Genomic DNA, 21,703 nt, shown 5'->3' on the forward strand with positions numbered 1-21,703 from the left:
GTTGTAAAGCCATAGTATCAAGACCCTATCAGATGGTAAGCCATCGTCACATCCGACATTGCAAAATACATTGTGCCACACCAATAATAGGGTAATGCACTGCAAGGAATGGTTTTTAACTTTTGACGTTACATACTGTTAGCCATTTGTTTATTAACTATGTACTGTGTTTGAAATCCTCAATCGGCAACATAGGTCTTACAAGAATAAAATTGCAATTTATGTTGACTGGGCACAGACTGACTGCCTGAATTTTATAGCCTGCAACTGTGTAAATACATGACGATTTCTGTATTTGATCATTACATAAGGTATGCCTAATTGAATGTTAAGGACTCCCTGAAGTCTCTAATGTTGCCAGACACATTTAAAGTATATGGTAACCAAAGACTAGAGCAGGAGCCTTTGAGGGGCACAAATAGACTAGAATTTTCATAAAAGCCAAGCGTGTTCTGTATAAAGCACATCTTACTAAATTCAGTGCTTGCTGTTTAAGAAATATAAAATATAAAATTTGTGTGTGAATCCTAAACAGTTTGGGTTTCAATAGGTTTGCTGAAATCAAATTAAGGTCACAGTTTAGTTTGCAGTTAGTTGTATAGTTGAAAAAAGTCACAAAGAGTATTGTGTGTAAATTAGCAGCTGCTGAAAAGCTTGTGAGGGGCCCAGAACATAATTTGCCATGGAGCCCCTAAATTTGTATCTTGAGTGATTATTCCTGTAAGCAGGCACCACTTTTGCACTCTTGGGCTAGTTGTTTCAACTGTCAAATATCATTAGGGGTAGGTATTTTTCATTCATATGCAGCTCATCTACTTGCTGGTGTTACAGAATACACAAACGGCATGCTTTATGCTGTTTATATGAAGAGGCCCTATTAGTAGGCTGAAAAGAGTGCTTCCTTTGATACGGTAAAAGAAGGAACACACTAAAGTAGCACAATCATTTGGCAGCTGCTGCATTGTGGGATCCTGAACGAGTAAAACTGTTTTGTTATAAATTGTTTTTATTTGCCCCTGATCATTTCTGGTGAGTAGAATAGAACACTTGTACAGTCAGAGCCGGTCTTCTCCCTGCTGGCTATCTACACAGTAACAAGACAAGTGTCCTGCACAGCTGTGTCCAGGGCCTGAGAAGACATGCGTACCCTATGCTACAGCAGTATTGGTGTCATTTCATGATGGCTTATTAAAGGAAATGTATATACATGTATATTTATTAAAGATCCACTTCTGTTTTTTTTTTTTTTTTAATAAAAAAAGCCAGGATTCTACCTATAAATTGTTGTATTTAACGTATGTACATGAGGAAGCCGTATTTAAGTTTTGCAAAGGCTCTCAATAATTGTTACTCATCATAAACTAGGTGATTATTTTGGGTTTTTGACAGTTTTACAAATTATGTAAGGCAGCCTGTTAAGTTAAATGAAGAGGGGAAGGAGGAGACTCCCTGCTGCAGTCACTACAATAGTTTCTGTTGTATTTGCTAAACCCTGAGACACCTGTGCTTAAGCTAAATTTTAAACTAAAACTACCACAAAGAATTGTCTAAAATCTAGTTTCTGTTTGGATCTTTACATATGAAGGGTTCTGTTTCCAGACAATAGCTCTCTAAACTGCACCTGTACCCACACCAGTACTTTAAACTGTTTACATATTATGCAGTAAAAGTGCATTATGCAAGCCATAAATTACCTCTCTATCAATGCCCCTTCCTCCTGTTTATGTCCCATTACTATGGTGGACAGCTTTGGTAGCTAATAGGAACAGGTAGTGTGAGCCAACTGACAACATCTGCAATAGTCAGCAACATTTTGGGGCTTTCCTAGTCGCCTAAAAGAATGTTAAGCCACCTCCCTGCTTTCTTTTAGTGTTATATCCCAAAAACCCACAAAAAAAAATCAACACTTTTGCTTCACATATAAGGGTTGTCTACTCTTATATAAAGTGAAAATGTGGCATTTAGGTACGCTTTATTTGATATATTTGATGTTCTAATATAATGTCTGACACCTACGTAACTATGCCTACTTGTATGTGCTCATATCCTTTCATTTGAGCAAAGAATAAGGAATTCTTTGAAACTTCCAACTTGTTCCACTGTCAAACTGTGTTCTGATTGAGATGTATCCAACAAGGATTGTTTTTGGATTCTAGAGTACCTTTTCAACATGCCTCAGTTCATATGTACTGGCATATTGTCTTGACCTACTACGTATGCACCTATTGAGAAAGCCTATTAAATTGGTCACAGTGGGATCCATCCACTTACACTGACATCTGGACCTTTCTAAATAAGCTGCACATGCTTCTTTCCAAATTGGATAGGATACAGTACAGGTCAAGATGAAGAATAAAAAAGGATTAGGTGGCCAAAAGCAGTTACATTTTGCCAGTGGTATATAGCACAAATTCCTCTTTAGCATCTGTTCCTCTTGTTTGGAGGAATAGATGCTAAAAAATAAAGGGTTATTGTTATCCATATTGATCACCTCTGCATGTGAGGTAAGCGGGGCAGGATTCTGCTTTTTGTGCATTATAATATTGGTATGGCTAGCTGTCCAGTGAACATCAGAATGGTTATCTTGTAATGAGGCCTCCACTTTTTTTTGATCAAAAAGCCTTTGTTGACCCCGTTACTGATCTGTTATCAGCAAATACCAGTAGCATAATTGAGCAGATATGTGTTTGTATACAGTCATGAGATAAAGAAAAGTATACTCCATTTATTTAGGGTTTTATGTATCCGGACATAATACTAGATTGTAAGCTCTTTGGGGCAGGGTCCTCTCCTCCTGTATCACTGTCATTTGCAACCCTTATTTATTGTACAGCCCTGCGTATGTTGGCGCTTTATAAATCCTGTTTAATAATAATAAATAATAATACTGCTAGTAAGATTGCAGTGTGGTTCCCACTTCTATATGCCACTGCACAGCTGCCTCAAGGAAGACGCTTTGTAGCATCTACCTACGGCAGCCCCTTAAATAATGAATGGAGTGCTTCAGTTCCATCCACTGTCAAAAGTGCAGGTCTCATGGAAGCCATTTTGGGGAACACAAAGGTAGCTGTAATGTTCACCTGAAAGACTTGAAAACCATTAGACAACCTGTCTGCCTTTTCACTTTGAAAAAGGGTTTAAACCATGTTTGAACCATGAACCATAATTCTTTTAGCACACCGGACCATTCAATCTCATTTTTGAGATTGCATTGGTCCTTACAATGGACACCACCTTTCAATTGTGTATTTTATATGGGCATATCATAGTGTGTGTGTTAGATTGATGCTATAGCAAAATTTAATTTTGTGAATAGTATTATCAAATACATTTTTGGTCCAATAATCATGTTGTTTGCGTAATTACATGGTGGTAGTTTTGGCATGTTTGTGACTGTGTAATATTTGCAGAAAGTCTGTTTCAGTGTTGTTTTTAAAAACAGTTGTACACTTTTTTTTTAATATGATGAAACAATTTTTATAGTTCTTATATGTGCTCCATTAAATATTTCCCCAGCGAGAAATGTAACATTTCCCTTTCTTGAGCAATACAATAGAGTTTAGCCATGCTATCCACAGATGACTCGTGCCTAGGTAAATTATTTGTGTAATCGGCCATCTTTAATCCCCCAAAGGCATGTGTGCTCAGTTTCTCTCCCAATCTGTTGTAGTTGAGCTTGAATGGCTGTGAATAATGCATTTTAAGTCAATAAAGCAATTAGACTAAACGGAGCACAAATGACTACTATAACCAGCCCGAAACCATTTGCCCAGTGAGCCGCATATCGCTGTATGTAATGCCAGCCTGTGGAGTGTCCTAACACTTTCATGAATCTTCTTCAACTTACACATTTTGGTTGTACTTAAAGTACTCATGTTTGAAGTAAACTCACATTACACAATAAGTCACCAGGGGGTAGAGGTTTTTTGGCAGACAAGATAGTCACTTTGATCCAAAAAAAAATAAAAACTTTTTTCTTGTTGCTGTTTGTTGGTTGTTCATTGTTCACATGTACCATCCAGTGTAGAGCCCATATCTATTCTCAGTTGGATACTCCTTTCCACACAGAAGGAAGAATATAGAACCTGCTGTGTTAGTTTGCCAGCTAAATTGAGTTCTCTGGACATATGTATAAATGGATGTGAGCATATACTTGTCAGTGTTCAAGCCAAAATTGTTTTCAAGCCGGGTGGTAAGAAATTGTGGGCAGCTAGCAGCCCCTGTATTGTGACCTAGTTCTTCAGTAACCACCAAAAGGAGCCGGGTGCTGCACCCGGCTAAAAGGGGCTGGGGAGAACACTGCTTGTAAATCGTCCCCAAAATAAGAATGTTAGTAATTTAAAGACATTAAACTCCTTCAAATTTTAATTCTCATATAGAACTAGCGGTCACAGAAAATACAAAATATTTTTAAGTTAAGATTTTGCAGACATTTGCGAAGTGAAACTGTTGCATTGCAGCTTTGAGATGCTTTGTCTATTGTCTTGTGGTGGGTTGTCCTTTAAACTGCTTTCATAAAGTAAAATGGAAATGTTTTTCAAACACCTGCTAAGCATTTGAGAACTGTGCTTTTAAACAGGTTATAAGTTTTTTTTTTTTTTAAAAGGATTTAGGAGAATAAAACGCAAAGAAATTTGGCCTTTCTTCATTGTATACCAATTTTTGGTGCAGGACAATTACAATGCTGGGCAAATGCTGTGTAAAAACACTTTTGAAAGCCAATTTAAAGGTTAAAATTTTAGGCACCTGTAAAGTGGCAACCTCACCAGATCACTACTACTCATCTATGCAGGCACAGAGCATTAAAGCAATATATACACAATGAAGAAAGGAATGGTAACGTAAAGGGCTGCCGTAAATAGACTATAGTCAGCTTTAAATTAGCTTTCTTCATTACTTCATGCATTTTGTGGGTCAATCCTTCCTTATTCAAATCATGGGGATATATATATATATGCTTATGTTACTATGTTACTAGCAGGATCACCAGGTCATAATATAAAAACCCTGATAAAAGCTATTGTACCTGGCACTTACTGTATAGGGATATACACATATTACATTTATGTTCTTAGGATTTTGTACACTTAAATTTGACAGACCATGATCATTGTGACAGCTCCGGTGCTGCACCTTTAAAAACAAGTTGGCTCTGACAGCTTCCATAGATGTGTCTTTCCAGATTGTTTTGAATTATGTTGGCGCAGAAAGAGCGCAGTGACCTGATCTCCTTTCCACTTCTGGCTAGACATTTGTCAGTGATGTCATTGTTCCATGGATAGGAGTTTGAGCTTGTATATTTATTTAACTTTCTCTTCGTTTTCCTTCCCTTTCTTGGAGGGTCAGTTACCTGTCAAGTAATTTTTTCCTAAGCCTACATTGTGAAGAAAGGAATAAAAACGTAAATGGACTCCGTTCCTCATCGTAAAATTCTCTTTCTTTCTAAATTAGTAGTATTAATACCATTTTAAAGATTTCTTTAAATAGATGGGTTCCTGCTGAAACGTTCTTTGTTCCTTTTCATTGAAAATTCATTTTAGTAGGAAATTCCAAATTCTAAATTTAACATTTGAAAGAGATATACAGAAGTGACGTGTGCTTCTAGTACTTATTATGTTTTTTAAGCATTGCATTGTTCCTGCCTAGTTTTTTGTTTTTTAAATAATATTTTATACCATTATGGCTGCTTTTTTCATCAATTTCCCTTAACTGCTGTCTGTACAACGCTTTGAACTTGCTTATCGTTGAGAATGAGTTGTTACAGGTGAATATGTCTGCTAAATGTGTGTTTTTTTGCCTGAATTGGTTAGTGTTGATGTGTTCTTTTTTTATAAATATTTGTAATCCCTAAACCAGCTACTTCATAATTTTATTCAAGGAAATGTATACCGTACATGGGGGGAGGGGGGGTTGCTTTTTAACTACTGTATAAAGTGCTATAAGTACCATGAAGTGCCAGCTATTCGTCTGACATAATTTCCTAGCTTTAGGGTGCCTAGCCTTACCCTTGCCTTATCCCACAATACAGCGTTCAGTACCTGGTTGACATTTCACTGTGTCTGTATGGGCAGAGCCACGCCTTTGCAAAATCTAACTCTTAGAAAGTCAGTGATCATCACGTGGATTAGAAGCCACAAAGTATCAGATATGTTTTTCAGAAGCAGGTCTGAATAAACCCTAAGGAAGACTTAACTGTTAAAGGCTGCTTGAAATCTACTCTGAACAACTAAGCTTCCAGGATTGTTTTCAGACATAAAATACTTGCCTTTGCAAAAAGCCTGTACAGCCTGCTTATTCTGGCTCTTTTCAGAGTGTTTTTTTATTCGACCAGCAATTCCCTATCCATAAAATTCCTGTACAAGTTTTTATGAGAAGTTGAATGCTAAGCCTATTGAGGCAATGCTTCTGTAAGTATTTGCATGCTGTAAAAACACAAAAGCCTAGAAAACGGAGCTCTGGTTGAAGGACATCCAGCATTAGCTAGGCCTTGCTAGCTCAGGCCCACACTTGTTTTTTCATTCATTGGATTTTGGTTCTTTTACAATCATGGAAGTTCAGAATCACGTGGGGACATTACTTTGGGCGATCTGCATGCCGGAATGTTGAGCCTGGGTTCTGGGATGTTTGCAGGAAGTCAGCACCATGGTGGTCCCATCCACCAGTCCTAATCTTCCTGCATTGCATAAAGAAGGAAGTGAAAGAACCAGGGGAACACACATTATAAGTAGAATTGAGTTTAATGGAGTATCCTTGACTATAGTAATTTTAACATTTTGTATTGTTGTGTAGCCAGATAACCCAAAACATAATGAAAATACTTTTAAAACAATATTATATTCTGAGTTTGCAGTGAGACATTTTTACAGGGTACATATATAGAAAGTGTGAAATAGAAAAATGTTTTGCTTGCAAAGTCTTTTGTACAGGTGCAATAAAAAGGACTTTAAAGAATGCCGTTGCACCACTAAATTCTCATTGTGCAGAATTGAAACCTGTTTGTTTGTACTGTATATGGTGTTATCAACCTCACATAGTGTTAAGTTACATTTTTACAGAAATGTTTAGAAAAAAACAAATAGGAAGGGCCAGTATTTTATTTGTTTAGAATGTGAAGCTAGCTGTTTCTCTTCTCATTCTGTATAACGCTTTTGGAGGTTTTCTACGTTGAAAAGAGGGAAGGTCTCTTTGCCCTGAGAGTTATGTCACAAGCTTCCGTTTTTTCTTCTTCTTTTAAAGATATTCGCTGTTTTGTGTACTAAATATTTGCATTTGTAAGGGAAGGTTAAGACCCACTTCAAAATCAAGTGATGCTGCACCGGTCTTGGCGGCTGGGACTTTGCTAGCCATTCGGTCTTTTGCATTGCAGTGGTTCTCAACCAGCCCCTGCACATTTGAGAACTGGCAGCATTGAGCGGTACTATTACTACTCACTTTCACCTCCACTCATTCTCTCATTCTCACTCAAGGGGCTGCTGGTAGGAAAAACTACATTTAGCATCTCCCCCGAGGCAGTGGTTCCTTGGAATGAGGAAGAGATAACCACACTGCAGCCAGTGAGCGTAGCCAAATGGTCAGCACTGGCTTTTGATCCATTGCTGCTATTCTTTGCAGTTATGCTTTGGTTTTGGTGAAAATTGATTGAATTCTCTGAAGGCTAAATCCCCTCTGGTCTTGTAGGGTCTGTTGCCAACATTTTATGTTTTTTTTTCCCCTTGTGCTGGAATTCAGCTTTATTGATCAGGGCTGTGTTTCTTCAGTAATCTTTACAGTGAGTGCAAAAATTCACTGCATGCATACCTGGTTTGGTTTAGATTTTGAATGTGTAACAGAACTGTAATTTTCTTTTGCATTTAGAGAAACACTTTGCACACTTATCAAAGGAAAATATCAAAGTTCAGAAATGAAAAATTACCTTCTATTTCACTACTATCAATATAATCGGGTTATTTATTGACAGATTGGAAATATTGATGTGGCTGGATAAGGTCTCCGCTCCTTCAATAAGTGTAAACATTTACGTGTATAGCACCCTCTGATTCAGGTGTTAGAACTGTATGGTGCCTTCATTATTGTACTGTAGCCTGCCAACTCCTGTGCATATGTATTAGTCAATGAGGTCACTCATTATATCAAAATACCAATAGGAATCCTTACTAGTATAGGAGAAATGCCTTATTAAAGCAATTAATCTGGCAATGGTGTAAATTTGGTGACCATTTAAGTTACTTATGTTGGTGGTCTGTAGGAAGAATACGGCCCTTACGGTGATGTTCAGAATGCCCTTTCAGGCAGATAAATTCTGGCATCGTTAAACGATTAACGATTATTCCTGATTATTTTGTTCAAATATAATCCACCAATAATGTACACACTAGATACGATCGTTTGAACAATCGTCCAAACGATACAGGAAGTGACATGTACAAGGGAACGTATATCACAAAACAATCCACAATCACTGAACCACCGTACACACAATAGATTACAAATGATTGTCGCCCCAATCAGATCCGCCGGGACGGTCGTTTATTTCCAGCGACATTCCTCGTTTGTCAGCGTCGTTGACCAGTCGTGCACTTTTTTTTGTTAACAGTTATCTATTGATCTTTTGTGGATCAATCGTTTGCAACAACAATTATTGCACATGTGTACTAGCAATCTCTAAACCCTGGGTGACAATGACTATCTTGAAACAATGAAGGGTTATATCAAATACATTTGCTACACTTGCAGGTTAGGTGTACCCAGACACTTTTCTGTCCTTTGAGTTCTCTGATATTTTTTCCACATTATCTAGGCCAGGAAAATTTACATTTTGAGATGGAAGAATTCCTAAATAGTTACAAGTATTGTATTTTGTTCACACTAATCTCAGAGGCAGTGGTAGGAAAAGTTCCATCATTAAGTGCAAAAGAATACTGATCAGTTTATTTTACAAGTTCCCTGCTAATAAGTGTGTGTTTGGGGTGTTAATAAAACAATAAACTAATATGCATTTCTGTAGGGAGTAGTGCTTCCTGCTACATCTGTACTATACTTCAGCAAGCTCTGTTTTTTTATTCTTTCATCATAAAAGAACTTACTTAAATCTGAGCTTACTAGGCATGTTTCTCTCAATGTTGTTTTTGCTTAATATTGCAATTGTAATGATCCATTTGAATTTACCACAAGTATTCTGTTTACAATTCACTTGTTTATTATTTGATGGGGTTTAAGATTGTTTTCACCATGATATTTGGTTAAAATACAAATTGTGACTTAAAACGTAGTTTTGATCACAGTATAATGGCTAAACAAATGAGAAATACCTTCTCATGCATTCTGCCGATAACTCCTTTGTAATTCATATTGTTTTGATGCTTTTGCTTGATTATTAATTTAACCTCCCGACCGTTAAGCCCGACCTTCGTACGGGCTAAAAAAAAGTTGCTCTTTTCGTTAAGCCCGAGATTTTCCGTACATTAAAATCCCCACTTACCCAGGTAAGTGGGGATTTTAATGTAGGGAAAATCTCGGTCCCCCTGTGCTCATCCAGCGTCGGGTTCGTGTTCCAGCGTCGTCCTCCGTCGATCGTCGTCCGTCGGTCTCCCTCTCCAGCGTCGGGTGCCTTCTCGTATACCAGCGGGACCAGGCAAGAAGCCGGCCGGCATCTTGTGTTCCGCTGGCCGGCCGGTGGAACACAAGATGCTGGCCAGCTTCTTACCTGGTCCCGCTGATCATCCAGCGTCGTTCTCGTTCCAGCGCCGGGTGATCTCTGAAACAAGAAGCCGGCCGGCGGAGGAAAAAAACAGCCGGCTGGCTTATTGTGCGTGCGTGCGCGATGACGTCGGCGCGTGTGCGGGAAATTCAAATTGAAACTCATTCATTCATTTTGTATTGGATTGAAAACAGGAGTTTGTATTCAATCCAATACAAAATGAATGAATGAGTTTCAATTAAAAAAAAATACAAAGTATGTATTTTGTATTGGATTGGATACAGGAATTTGTATTCAATCCAATACATAATGAGAGTTTGAATTTTGTTCTCATTTTGTATTGGATTGAATACAAAGTCCTGTATCCAATCCAATACAAAATAATAGAAAATATATTTATGTGGTTTTGTCTATAGGCATGTGACGTTGGACACTAGGGAGGTGTTTTAGAAAAATATATTACTATACAATATACCGAATTATCGCATTTTCAGTATTTTTTATTTATTTATGTATTCTTGTTTAAGCTGAATTTTGTGTTTTTCCTTTAATTTTATTAAAAGTACATTTTTTTTTTTACATGATTGTGTGTTTCAAACAATTTTTATATTCATTATATCTACTAGACCCCTATTCAGACATATTTCTGTAAGTTACAGGTCTACAATTTAAAAAAAAAAAAAAATCATGAAAACCTGTAACACTTTTGGTACAGAAATCTAGACCTCAGTGTAACGCCCAGGTGGTTAATATATAGTTTTGCATAGCATTTGGCTAGCCTAGGTCCTTCATTGCCTCAGTGCTCCTCTGTGTCCTATTTTCTTCTTTGATGATGTAATATTGGGGCTATAAACATGTACCACATTGGCACTGCTAGGTTTGAGAAACTTTAAAGCGGAACTAAAGTTGCAGTTCATTCAATACCAGCACCGGCAAGGGAGTCTGTGGTTGCCGGGTTTCTTTGGCAGCCAAAGCTGACTCAGCTTTTTCACATTTTACCAGTGCGATCAGACAGGAAGACTTTTTATTGCAGAAGGGGCATCGCCTGCCCCTTTCTGCCATAATCACCTGTTTAAATCTTTATTTTACTAATTGAGAAATTAGTTCCACCTTAAAGTAACTTTGTCCTTAGCTTTTCATTATCAAGCTGATCTAAGTGACAAATTGGCATCCCACTGTTTTGTCAGAATACCGACAACCCCAGGGCACTTGGGTAACTACTGCTAAGGCTGTGTAAGTATTTCCTAATGCCAACTATTTATTATTTAACATTCATCTTATCCCGTTCACACACTAAAAAGAAAATTTTGTAATGGCTAGCAGCCTATATATATTTTTTTGTAAGTAAGTAAATTCTTACTATTTCCTATTATCTTATTTGCTGGCAGTGTTACATTTTTGAACTTTTACTTTATCGCTCTGAATACAAGAGACTTGGCCAGTATTTTCTTTGGCTGACTAGCCAGTGATTTTTGCCCCATAGGTTTTTTCATAGTAGATCCAAGTCTAATAGGTTCACTAATTACAACTTCTTCTTGTTTCCTATTGTATTGAAAGGGCGAAATGCCCCTTCTACTGTAGATATAGCAATAGTAAGTGGCACATTGAATAATTCTCACTATAGTCTACTTATAGGCCTTAGTTTTCAGCTTTTTGCTCATACTTTCATGTCATTTTATTCGGTGTTTGTACCTAGTCATATCCTATTGTTTGTTTTGGAGGACACCCAATTTATTTAAAGGAATCCTTGGGATAGGAAAGTGGAAGCTTTTAATCCTTGTTCATTTTAAATGTGCAGATTGCAAGTTGCCCTATAACAGATTTGTTTTATACATGTTGGTGGAAAAATGTATGCTGGGAATTTACTCATCTGCTTTAAAAAGTTTCCAAGTCCTCTCTTAACATGCCTATATTTTCCCAAATACAATACAAGGTGCACTTATTTTTTTCTTTTAGACCCCTGTCCCCCCTCGAGTAGAAATGTGGTAGTATTCATCTGAAATATTTCCAAAAATTAAAAAAAAAAAAGAATAAGTAGGGGTAAAACCATGGGTTTAGCCGAAGATGACTAATTGCTCAATACGACAATGCAGCACAGCAATTCTTAGTTTATTCCAGAATCTTTCTGGACAGCGCATGGTATCACCCTTGTGTAGGATCTATGAATGGGTATGAGGGCCATGGTTTGTATGTACTGAAGGTGTTTAAAGTAGAAGGGAATCTTGCATTTTACAGCATGGTCTACTAAAACCTGAGATGTTCTGTGTTTCTGCTAATAATTTTTTGGTGTTTTTTTTTTGGTTTGCATTTCTTGTTGCTCTAAGTAATCCTGCTGGCAAGCTGCCACCTTATTTTTGTGGAGAGGTTTAATAGGTGTAGTGAGAAGAGTGAATGTAATCATTAGGTGGTCCTTACCATGCTTCTGCATATGTTCAAGATATTATTGCTGCTAATGAGCACTCAGCGTAATGTCCTTTGGATGACATGACTGGAATCAGATTTTACACTGCTGCACTTCGCATTCATTTCAGAGACGGTGCTGCCTAGTATTTTGTCTGCAAGCAGTTTACAAATAGGTTGTATAAACTTAGTAATTCCAAATTAATATTGTGGGTACAGTTTTTTATTATTCAGATTTCAGAGCATAGCTGATGTAGTTCTAAGGTATCTACATACCACTGGTTTTCCAGTTTCTTCTGTCCTATATTTGCTGTCAGTTGTGATGTAAATCCAGGAGGTGCACCCTGCATGCTCTGCTAATGCATCCCATTCCTGCTCATTCAGGTGAATGCAAGTTAAGTGCAGTATTGTGCACCCTTCCTGCATTCATAGTGAAGGTTACATCCATCTAGTCCAGATTTGCTTAGATCTTCCTTTTTTTTTTTTTTAACTGTGTTAAAACCCTAATAAGTTTCAGGTCTTGAGCAATCAGTGTTGGAAATGATATCTACAGCTTGCAGCACAACATCCCTATTAATAAGTTGAAGTTATAATAATGAACAATAGGAATGTAATGTGCCTAGAGTATTCAGCACTCGGAGATTATTCTTTACATTGATTGTCAGTGAAGAATTGTCCTCTTGTGTTTATGGTCAGGCGGGAGGACCTTTTTATATTAGTGTTCAGTGGGCAATGAGCAATTTGTGCCTCCCAATTCAATTTAACAGACGTCATTTGTCTTTTAGGCTATCTGTAATGATGACGTTCTTCCTACTGGCCAGCAATGTATGATGCGTACTTCCCACTGACTACCACACTAATATATTGTTTGTTGTGAATATAGTGATTATAGTAGGTGTTCCCTGAAGACCTCAAAGTTATTTCAAGGTGTTCCCCCATGTTAAAAAAACAGCACGTTTGGCTATTGCCAAATTGATAAATAAAGAAAGATAAAGACATACAGACTGTCATATGTGTACACTTCTCTCTTTACATGTAATTACAGTGTTTTATACTATATTAAAAGCTGGTTCCTAGTTCTGAGGTAAAGTGTATGTTTACTTAGAAGGCTCATGTTAGGCTTGTGTTTGAAGGAGGCAGGCATCCAGAGATAATGCCCCTTGAGTGCAGCTCAGTTGTCTTGAGGGTTGCAAGTTGCATCAGTGATGAGCGAGTGTATTGTTGAGTTTGGTGCATCGGCTGGCTAAGAAAGTGGAACAATAATGTAATTTGTGGTACCATTTCTTTTTTTTTTTTATATCTTTCAATTCTAAAAATTCATGAATCCCATTGATAGTGATAATAAGAGAAAGAGAGGCAATTACACAGCACAGCCTTCAACTGACCCCAATACAAGCTCTTGTGCTTGTTGAGTCAAAGATGACCGAGGGCTCAGATCAAAGGAAATTCTTTACCGAGTGAAATATTTAGGTTGCGATTGCTAAGTTTGACTTTTTAAAATGTGCTTAAGTCCTGTGTTTATGCTGATCTCTGACTTTTGATTTCACTGCTTGTTTCAGGTTAGTGACGCAGGAGGTATTGAGGTTAGGGGACAGGTAGCTGGGTTTTTATAGAGGTTAGCAATATCAACCTCTGTAGAATATATATGTTGAGATGTTAACTAAAGGGAATGAGTTGTGTTTTTTTAGTACATTTTCAAATACACATACAAACCAGATCAACTTGTAAGTAAACTCATAAATCTGGTATTTTTTTTTTAAAGCCTCATTTTGTGGTGTATTTGTGATTATATATTTACGTAGGAGCCTTATTGTATTGTCATAAATACAAACTCTTCTGCCTGCCTTATTGTATTGTCATAAATACAAACTCTTCTGCCTGCTTCACAGTGCTTTTTAACGGTTTTCTGCTTTTTTTTTTTTTTTTTTTTTTTTTTTTTTTTATAACTATGTAAGTCCGAGCTGGTCAGACGGGATCTTAAGACCTAAAAACAGTAGGTTGTAAGAGTGCCTATTGGTAGCCCATCCATCTCCTGGCCACATAGAAGTCTGGAATTGTCCTGGCAGAATAGGCCTCACCCGTTGTGGACGTACCAGAATGAAGTATGCAGACCTGGAATCTGACTGCAATTTAATAGTATAATTTTATCCTCGTATTTGTATTTTAGGCTGACTGTAGTCTCCATATTAGATATAGCTGAAGTTATTAGCTGGTATAGCAGTTTGAAGTAGAACACCTTCCTAGGAAGTCTAGAGGAAAATGCCTCTAACACTTTTACACCAAAGCCCAGCATGTTTTTTTTAAAATTGTGTATTATCTCATATGATTCCAAAATGTATTATAGGGGATTATATGATCCGGCATCCTTTTCCTTAGTATGTGTAATAATTATATAAAAGATACATACAAATGTCCATAAACAATATATCATCCCTTTTTTGCTGATTTGTGGTGAAAATTACCATTTCTAAAACTGTATCCTGCAAAATGTTGGATATTATATATTCAAATATATAGGCTGAGATCAGCTAGACAACTCCAAAGGATGAGAGTTGTATCTAAAAACGATCAAATAACTTGGAATCAAGATTTCGTTATCTAAACAAGCTCTCATTTATAGACCAGAAGAAGTACATGGGGAACTAAAAGAACTTTACAAGCTGCAGACTGCCATCTAGTGGTCTCATAACAATTCACACCTACAGGTTCAGAAAACAAAAGGCCTGTAAGAATTGTTGTTTGTTTCAATCTGAATAGTTATATAATGCTCATCAGTGTGTTTTTTTTTTTATAATTTTTAATTATGATGATGCTTAAATACCAAAGAATGTTGAAGTTGATGGTGCATTTTAACAAGAGAAGTTCTAACTAAATACCTATTTTGTGTTCTTTTCTGATATCGGAAGGTCTGCAGAGATGCAAATTGGCTGTCCATGTATACTAAAGAAGAAGTTTCATTTACATTCTGTTTTTGAAGCATTAGTATGATTGAGGAAGAGAAGTTGCTGTCCAAGCTGCTGGTTTTTTCTAAATCCCTCTGCATGGGGCCTAATGATAGGATGTGAAGCCATAAATTGTTTTTCTCTTGAACTTCCATTAGATTTCTTGTGTAGTAACTTTAGCACATAGGTTTTAAATAGGCTCCATAGTGATTTCATCTTTCTCCATTGGCTGCAAGTGTCCTGCATGCATTTACTCTTTGCCTTTTAAATCTTTCTTGGTATCCCTTGTGCATAGCATTTAGAGTCTTATCTTCTTCACCCTTGGCTCTTCCTTTGCACATAAGATTGAGAGTCTTTTTGTCTATTCCCCTTTGCATATTCCTAACACATAGCATTCTTGACTGTCAGTTCTTCTGCTTCACTCCTTGTACCAAGCAGTCAGGTTCTTTCTTTTCTTGACCCCCAGCACTTCTTCTGGATTCCTTGTAGACTCTCTTGTCTCATGGATCTTGAAAAAAAATACTATCATTGCTCTTCTATTTCCTATAAAGTATTACTTGTTCCAACCAACCTAATCTTTTCACTTTGATTTCAGTAACAGTGCTAATTAACTTTCATTTTTCTCTAGCTTACTAATTAGTTTTGTTTCTACGTCTTCTTTTCCATCTTGCAGTTATAGTCTCCTTAATGTGTTTTTCCTCTGATACTCAACTGGTTGGTTGCTGTGGCTGTTAATTTTTGGCCTTCCTTTTTTCATATCCTATATCATTTGTTTTATAATATTATATTAAAAATATTATCTGAAAGCTGCTCTTTGCTTTAGCTTTTTATTTTTTTATTTTTTTATTTTTTTTTTATACATGCAATTAACCTAGGAAAGCACATATTTGTTGCAGATGCTGATATTGTGTATATGGTGATCCTGTCATGTATATTATCATGCTTAAACACACTCCTTGCTGTACACACCAAACAGTCCTCGAGGACAGCTTCTCATAGATACTGTACAGTAAGGATTGTCACTTTAGCACAGGAAATGTGTTACTGGGCAGGTTACCAGGTAAAAATAAAGAGAAAACTAATGCAGACATTACATTAATATTTGGATAGTTGAGATACTTTAAGTATGAGGCTTGTGGGTTTGGTAGTTTGGCATGGGCTTCTTGAAGATGGTATGCTTGGTATGTGGTGTTATTCCCTTTTTATATTTTAGGTATTTTAGGCATTTAATAGACATCTGACAGGCTTGAGGTTTCTCAGCTGGTCCCTGGATATATCTGCATATTACATCAATAAGTGCACTTTGTTAGATCCTGATTGTAACATTTGGTGGGACCAATGCCACATGTTATGAGTCACATGTACAAAGATAACAAGATTATGAGATCCAGTATATTGCAGTCTGTGGAACGGAAGAGATGTGGTAAACACTGACATGTTGGAAGCCATTCTGGATGCCACAGTTAATTTTCCTTATTTCATTGATATGAAATGTTAGCTTAGAGTTAAAACATATCTTTGTAAGGTGTATGGTGTCTCTAGACTCTAATTATTTTTTACCCTAATGATTCAATCAATGTGAGTTCCCAAACTAAGACATTAAATATAGCAATATCTTACCTATTCCTAATCTTATAGAAACACACCAGAGGCCAATTCTTTCCTCCGACGATTTCTTGTGTAAAACGTAACTGAACCTGCTACTCTATTCATTTGTAAGGCCTATTCAGACCCGCAGTGTAAAACCGTTCCCGGGCAGATAACTAAATTGCTACTGTGTGGCCAGCAGAGGCAAACCGCACTGTGGGCAACCACATGTGCATGCTGCTGCAGTGCAAATACTAAACCGCAAGCGTGTGGCCAGACGCATGTAAAAAAAAAGTTCCCGGCCTCCTTTATCCACTTGAATGAGAGAGTTTGGAATAACAGTTGAGCCTGTGCCAGAACACTGCAGTTCATAGAGGGTTGGAAATAACGCTAAGGCACATATATAAATTAAATATTACATTATCTGCCATATAATGCAATGAATTCTGTCCATGTTTGGTGACCATAAGGTCCTGGTGAAATTACGGTCATCCTCTTCTGTGGAACTTTGGGTATGAAGTAAAATTTTTATGACTGTATCAGATTCTGATCTTTGGCTGGGTCTACACGGATGTTTATATAAACACATGTAAACGTTCCTACTGCATTTTTATGCACTTTTATTAGCGTCTTAAAGCTTGTCTTTAGAACACTGTAAACAGCCTATGCAGTGGTTTTCTGTGGTTTTACCATGTTTTACAGTGTTTTTACCGTGTTTACGTTTTAAGTGCTTAAAAACACCCAAAAACGCGGGGAAACTTCTTACTAAAATCAATGTATGCGTTTACCCACGTTTATCTGTGTTTTTGGGTGTTTTCCAGCTTTAACCCAGCGGTTTAAATTTTTTTAACATTGCAAGCAACGTTTAAGATAAAGTTTATAAACGTGCCTCAAGGAAACTTCCTGGTGTGGATTAGCCCATTGGAATGCATGTGGTTTCAAACATGGGCTTTAAAAGCCTCAGGTTAAACACTGGGGAAAGCGTCCATGTAGACTAATACAAGCCTTTATAATTGGCAAAAATACAATTTAACAATACCAAAGAAAATTATTCTAATAACTCTGTAACCAGTAGCTGGTAATAATCCACTGTAAATACAACATTGATAGATGAAGTGTTCTGCTGGCACATGATCCTGATTTTAAAACAGAATTTTTTTTACCTTCCTGTTTTTCACTTTAAGTATCTGCTGTCATTGGGCACTCATTGCCCTTGTAACCCACATTTTTCTGATGGTTTAGACCTTGTTGTGTCCCCCTCGGTGTTGCACTGCAGTTCTTCAGCCTTGTAAGAGAATCGAGATCATTTTTTCCCATCTGTCTGCATCCCTTGAGAAACACGATTATTTTGTTTACCATCAGGGAAGAATGTAATCTATCGCCTGAACTTGCAGTATAACTCTGCCTGTGTGGGTTTGCTTTATTGTATATATGTATGTGTGTTTGTGTAAGTGTATATTTTTTTCTGTCTTTTTTCCTCCCCTTCCTCTGCTTTGTATCTTAAATGATTAGTGGATAACAGTATTCCAAGCCATCTTGGTTAGTTAGTTTTTTAGACATGACCTGTCAAGGCTTGACAGGCTATTATTGGAATAGACAGGGAAGGGTTATTGTAAATTTACACTGCTATACTTTACATTTTTACCAGCTCTGTTGTTAAGTTGAAAAAAGCAAGATTTATAAAAAAAAAGAAATTGGGCAAGTAAAGCAAAAATATTGCACCTAGTAACCAATGGCAGGCCTTGTGAGAGGTTTCTTATGTGATTGATGTGAGTGTGTGTTTGCTGGCAAGTGGTTTTGCTTCAGTGTATATGAGAAATTTTGTAGAAATAATAAGTTTAAGCTTTGATACCAGTTTACGAGTAAAGGTAAAGATTATCAGTGCCTGTCATGGCCAGGGAAACCCATGTTGTTTGCAAAGCTACATAATACTTAGTATAATGTAAATGCCGAAAATTTTATCTTGGAAGCTGTTTATGGAACTTGTTCTATTAAGGTATATCCATAGCAAACACACTTTTTTTTTCTTTTTTTGTCTTGTAGGATCTGGAGATTGTATACTCATACCTTCATGGAATGGAAGCTCTATCAAATCTTCGGGAGCATCAGCTGAGGTAAGTAAAGTAAAATAGGTGGAACTCTGGCTATAATTAATTCTTACAGCTTCATCCTAGTGTTTGAAATACTCCCTACCTTTCCATCAGCTGATATTTCAACAAATGTTCAATAATTATAATATTTTTATTTATAAAAGCACAAAGCACCTAGCAGTCAATAGTCTTCCCGGATAGTCTTCCCGGAGATCTTTATTGAGAAACATTTGGTTAAATGTGGTGTTGCTGACCATTTCTGAGGTTTTCAGGCACAGTTGAATTGCTGGTAAATTAAACTGAATATTGAATATACACATGAGTTTTGATAGACATGGAGTATGTTTCATCACAAGCTTTTCAGAATAATAATGGCTACAGTTCCTTCTGGCAACAAACAATATGCTTTGCATGTATTTAAGTTTTTGAAAATGCTCATACTGCTCCCCAACCCTGCAGCATTTTCTACAAGTACTATTTACATACAGGCATTACTACTCCCTTTATCAACTGGTCTTATGGGGAGCAAACTAACCTTGTGTTAAGAATGTTTGGAGACCTGTGTCTTCATTGTTTCTTTTTTTTATAAGTAATAAAGACAGCATACAAATATGAGCTGACATCTCTACCTTAACATAATTTGTCTTTTAATTTTCACTGCTGTAATTACACTGAAAACACTAGAAAAGATTTGGCTTTGCTGGGACACAAAATTATATATAATCATTGCCTATAATTAAAGGCAGTGCGTAGGTTGCATGAGTAATTTGGCAGGTTCCATTTTATTTTGTTACCTGGCATAGTATTCGTCTTTTAAACTGTCTCTGTTAATTTGCTTCTGCTTTCTTTACCAAAATGCTGTAATCATTTTAACATGAAGTCATTTGTACACATTGTTAGATAATGTTGTACATTATGTAGCTGCTTGCAATAGATTAAGGCCTCTGCAACTTTTTTTTATATGAAAGCTTTGTATTCTTCCTCCGTTTCATTAAAGGGTTTGTGTTAGTTTGGCTGGTAGCCTACACATCCAAGACTCCCATATAATTCTCGAGACTGTCATTTACTAAATGTTAGTAGCAGGCAGGCAATCACTGTGTATAATCATGCAGACATGTCCTCTGCTTTGGAACCAAACTCTGTGATTTCAGCAATTGCACCCACTAGCATTGCATGAAAGCTCAGTGACAGATAGGGGCAGTTGTTATTATAAAAGAAACAAAATCAGTTTTCATTGGCAAATATTTATTCATGCTAGCTGTTAAAGTGTAAAGTGTTCTTTATACAGCATAGGATTGGGCAGAATTAAAACCAAAAAATTTTTTATTTGCTTTCCATCTTCTTTTCTGCAGATTTCCCTTCACTTTGTTCTGGAGATAAAAATCACTAAGTAATTGTAAGGGTGACCTCATACCATTCAATATATTTAATGTATTAGATGAAACATGTAATGTTTTTAACAAATCTAACAAAAGAATACCGGTATATTGGGTTATGGTATGCCAATATGATATTTGATTAACATATCAATTCAACATTAATTGAGAATGATGATTTTTTTCTTGATTGAAGTATGAGTAATACAAAGCTAGGCATCATGGCTAGGACATTGTGAAGGACAGGGTTCTTCCAGTAATTATTGTATACTGCTGGGAACGTTTCTATTGGCTGATCCACAAGCCTCTTAGAGCACTCCCCAATTTTTTACCCCTATTAACACTGCCCTGCTGATTGGTATAGTATACAGTGAGTGCTCTCATTGGTAGCATATCTCCTTGTTTACTCTGACAACCAATATCTGTTTAAGACAGTGTTTCTTAACCAGCGTTCCCCCAAAGATTGCTGGGGGTTCATTGACCACTGAGCTGTTTGTGCCTCTCAGGTCAGTTGAAGTGATTTTTTTTTTTGGCTATCTGTAAGAATCCCATTCTTGCCACTGGCCTGCAATTTAGGAGGTATTCTTCCCACTGACCAGCATGCTAATATACTGTGAGCTGTGGATATAGAAATTATAGAAGTTCTTCCCTGAAGACTAAAAATATATTTTATTGTTGTCCAGTAACCATTTTCTCTATTTATTTTGAGATATATTTAAATTGTTGCTGTTTTCAATGAGGTTGCCCAATATTACCTAAGTACATAAAATACATAAAAGGGTATGTAAACACAATTAATGTCTGAAAATTATATTGGTGACCAGTGATGGGATACATCTTTTCTTTGGCAAAGGTTTTCATTTAAGCTGACTATAGTGATATTACCATGATTGCATACTCTGTTCTGGTCCTACTGAAGTGTCAGCAATATATCTAAACCCTTTCAGTCTTATTAAGTGTTAGCACATGCTTCATATAAAAGTGTCCATGTGTATGATTTATTTGTATATCCTTCTTGTCCATACAAAAGATCTTTAAACAAAGCATCTGGAGCTGAATAATGTGCAGTTTACATGTTAGGATTATACTGTACATAGCAGAACTGTTTGCTCTGATTATATAATGTATTTTTACATCACATTAATGTTAATGTGTCTTTTTATTGCAGGCTGATGTGTGAAACTGTTCGCTATGAAAGACATGAAGCTAATGAAGTGTTATACTAGTAAGCCATTTTCTTCATTCTCCTGTTAATTTTGAATTTAGAATTCTATTTTTGGTGTAGATAGAGTTGTCCAGATTTCTTCCCACAATAACATTAACATCTTATACTAGTGAACAATGGACATTTAACTGTGGTATTCCAGGCTTTGGTGGACGAAACATTCCTCCATTCTGTAGTATGTAGATATTGTTTAATTATAGGAACTTACGTCAGCTAGTGGAGTGTTTCCAACCTTTATTTGATTCCAGCTCTCATCTTCTTGTCTGTCATTTGTGAATTTGGAAGCTGTAGCTTTGGAAATGCGGCAAGCTGTCTGTTGTTTGCCCATTTTGACTTGGCTAAATGAATTTATATTCAATGTCCTATATTGTGTTTTGTCATTCAAT

General features: G+C 36.7%; 1 protein-coding gene across 8 annotated transcripts in view; it reads left to right on the forward strand.

The window, feature by feature from the left end:
• The window catches only part of RAPGEF2 (Rap guanine nucleotide exchange factor 2), a 159,240-nt gene that overhangs the window by 38,315 nt on the left and 99,222 nt on the right, over positions 1-21,703 (forward strand). For all 8 annotated transcript variants that reach the window (XM_072405985.1, XM_072405994.1, XM_072405995.1 and 5 more), the window contains exons 2-3: positions 18,670-18,740; positions 21,261-21,317. In XM_072405985.1, coding sequence (XP_072262086.1) covers positions 18,670-18,740; positions 21,261-21,317 — 128 coding nt within the window. The remainder of the gene's footprint in view (positions 1-18,669; positions 18,741-21,260; positions 21,318-21,703) is intronic.

This window comes from Pyxicephalus adspersus, chromosome 3, assembly GCF_032062135.1.
Source record: "Pyxicephalus adspersus chromosome 3, UCB_Pads_2.0, whole genome shotgun sequence".
In the NCBI taxonomy this organism is placed as follows: Eukaryota; Metazoa; Chordata; class Amphibia; order Anura; family Pyxicephalidae; genus Pyxicephalus; species Pyxicephalus adspersus.